The 2,712-nt window shown below is 65.9% G+C and overlaps 1 protein-coding gene across 1 annotated transcript in view; it reads left to right on the top strand.

The window, feature by feature from the left end:
* Positions 1-354: 354 nt before the first annotated feature.
* DNAJB2 (DnaJ (Hsp40) homolog, subfamily B, member 2) overlaps positions 355-2,712 on the top strand; it is a gene marked incomplete at its 3' end in the record, with an annotated part of 2,868 nt that continues 510 nt past the window's right edge. Inside the window, exons 1-5 of the mRNA XM_009883885.1 lie at positions 355-419; positions 1,437-1,546; positions 1,967-2,020; positions 2,184-2,300; positions 2,489-2,647. Coding sequence (XP_009882187.1) covers positions 355-419; positions 1,437-1,546; positions 1,967-2,020; positions 2,184-2,300; positions 2,489-2,647 — 505 coding nt within the window. The remainder of the gene's footprint in view (positions 420-1,436; positions 1,547-1,966; positions 2,021-2,183; positions 2,301-2,488; positions 2,648-2,712) is intronic.

The following is a 2,712-nucleotide window of genomic DNA, read 5'->3' on the forward strand; positions in this document are numbered from 1 at the left end:
GAGGTGGGGTAACTGGGGGAGCAGGGAGTGGGGCAGACGGAGGGGACAGCAGCGGGGATGCCCGTCCCCTTGCTTAGCAAATTGGGGTGACTCAGGTGGGTCGGCGGTGTGACAGCAGCAAGGGGGTCCCCGGCTGGGGCTGTGCGTGCGTGCAGGTGGCCGGGGTGCAGGCAGGGTGCTGGGGAGCCGCTCTTCTGGGGGGATCTGTGGTGTGGGGTGGCCAGAGAGCCTGGGGAGGGCAGGTCAGGCCACCCATGCTCTCTCGCACCCCGCGCTGCCAGGCTGTGCCTGTGGACCCCCTGATGTTGCTTTCCCCCCCGCCCCTGTAGTGACCCCACTGGACAGCCGCACGTCATGGTGGACTACTACGAAGCGCTGGGGGTGAGCCGCAATGCCACCGCCGAGGACATCAAGAAGGCGTAAGTGCATGGCAGGTGTGCCCCTGCCCGAGCCACCCCTCAACCCCCCCGCCCCGTGCCAGCGAGGCAGGGGCTCCCTGCGGGGGGCCGGTGGGGACAGAACCCAGCTCCAGAGGTGACAATCCAGCCTTTGTTTCCTTTGTGCGGAGGCCAGAGCTGGGCTGGGCTTTGCTGCAGCACAAAGGCATCTCTTGGTGGGGTTTGGTCCCTTTGTCCCCGCTCTCAGCCCCAGGGCTGGGGATGGAGGCGGGAGGTGGGTCCCACTGGTTTTTGGAGGCATCTCCTCTCCTTTCTGGAGGGTGCGGGGATGGCAGAGGGCTGAGGTGCGGGGGGCTCTGCTGGCGCCAGGGTCAGGGGATGGAGCTCGTGGGGTGAGAAACAGCATGTCCCCCTGGCAGGGACTTGGGCCCCGTTGGCAGGTCCCGTGCTGCACCCCAGGCGCTGTGGGGGAGCCCCGGGGGCGGACAGAGCCTCCCACAGCTCCCGCCCGCCACCCTGCCGAGGTCTGGCTGCTCTCGAAGCGGTGAGGCATCACCCGTGGGGAAACAGTTCGAACTGGTGGCTTTCCTGGGGGGGACAGAAGCAGGGAACAAAGGTCCCGGCTGGAGGGGCTTCCGAAGTGTGGGTGAGAGAAGCTGGGCAGCCTGGGTTAAGCCCAGCTAGCTGCAGGCGGGAGGAAAGGGCTGCTTGTGCTCAGCTGACCCCAGGAGTACCCCAGCGACCCCTGGTCCATGCACACCCACACCAGAGCCCGGGAAGGCTCTGGAGCAAACCTGTGAGCATCAATCTGTAGCCCAGGCTGCACTGCTGGGGTCATGCCGCAAATATTTGCTTGGGAGGCAGAACCAGTCCGGGAAGCTCCCGTTTGATGCCTGAGGCTGTAGGGCGCTGGGTGAAGCGGGCTTGGGGTGCCCCTGACCCAGGGTTGGAGGTGTGTGCTCAGAAGAGGGTTGCTGGCCCAGGGAGCCCCCGCTGCCCACGGGGCTGCTGCGTGCCCATCGCTGCCTGTCTGTGCAGGTACAGGAAGGCCGCGCTGAAATGGCACCCGGATAAAAACCCAGACAACAAGGAGTATGCCGAGCAGAGGTTCAAGGAGATCGCCGAAGCGTACGAAGTGCTGTCGGACAGTAAGAGGCCAAGATGCTGTCTCGCATGTGTCCCCCCCCCGCCCAGCCCTTGGGGCTGCTTACCCTGGGGTGTCCTGCTGCTGGGCTCACCCAAGTGGCATCCCTGGACATCCCCAGGAGGTAGCGGGTCCCTCCAGCTTTACTGCCAGGCTTGTGGGGCTTGGTTACCTCCCCATGCACCCCCCAAAAATGGCTCTTGGGAGAGATGCTGGCGTGCTGGCCTCCAGGATGGGGTTGCACATCCTTGCCCCATGCCCCGACTTGGGTTTGGGAGTGGTGCCAGTGCAGCGGGGGCTCATGGCACCCCCCTCCTCTTGCTCCCTGCTGTTCTGCACCTCCCTTGGCTGGGGGAAAGCGTTGGTGCTCCTGCCCATGCCTGGCAGCCAACTTCCCCGCAGCCCTCCTCTCTTCTCCTTCCAGAGCAGAAACGCGATGTCTATGACCGTTATGGCAAGGATGGACTCATGGGGGCAGGTGAGTGGGCGAGAGGGGCCATGGGGCTTTAGTGCAGCTCTGAATACAGCCCTGAATACAGCTCTGAAGACCAGGTGTGGGTCTGTGCCCCCCAGGCCTCCCCATCCTTTGGGGGGTTCCCACCCAGAGCTCCACTTCACTCTGAACCTCTTCCCTCTTGCAGGACCGGGGGGTTCCAGGGCCGATGCCGGGGCCCCTGAATTCACCTTCACCTTCCGCAGCGCTCATGATGTCTTCCGGGAGTTCTTCGGTGGGCGAGACCCCTTCGCTGACTTCTTTGGTGCGTACAGGGCAGGGAGGGAGGCCGGGGGCTGGTTCTTGGGCACCTCTCTGGCCCCGGGGCAGCCACTGGACTCGGGGACAGAGCGCATGGCTGGCCCCAGCAGGGGGGTCCCCACTGCGGTGCCCTGCTCCTGGCTCGCCAAGCCATGGGGGCAATGCTGACGGGGGGGCGGCCCTACCTTCCAGATGAGATGCTGCCCTTCTCCGAGCTGCGAGGACCTGGTCCACGGCACCACAGGGGAGGCCACTTCTTTTCCCCCTTCCCAGGATCCTCAGGTAGGAGCCGCTGCCAGCCCCTGCCCAGCGGGGGAGTCCCGGGACACTGCCTCCCCCTGCTCAGGGTCTGTCCCCTGCCTTCCTTGTGCCCCCCCCCCCCCCCCCCGGCGCCGCCCTTTCACCCCCCTTCCCCA

Source organism: Charadrius vociferus, unplaced genomic scaffold (genome assembly GCF_000708025.1).
Source record: "Charadrius vociferus isolate BGI_N301 unplaced genomic scaffold, ASM70802v2 scaffold1020, whole genome shotgun sequence".
Classification (NCBI taxonomy): domain Eukaryota; kingdom Metazoa; phylum Chordata; class Aves; order Charadriiformes; family Charadriidae; genus Charadrius; species Charadrius vociferus.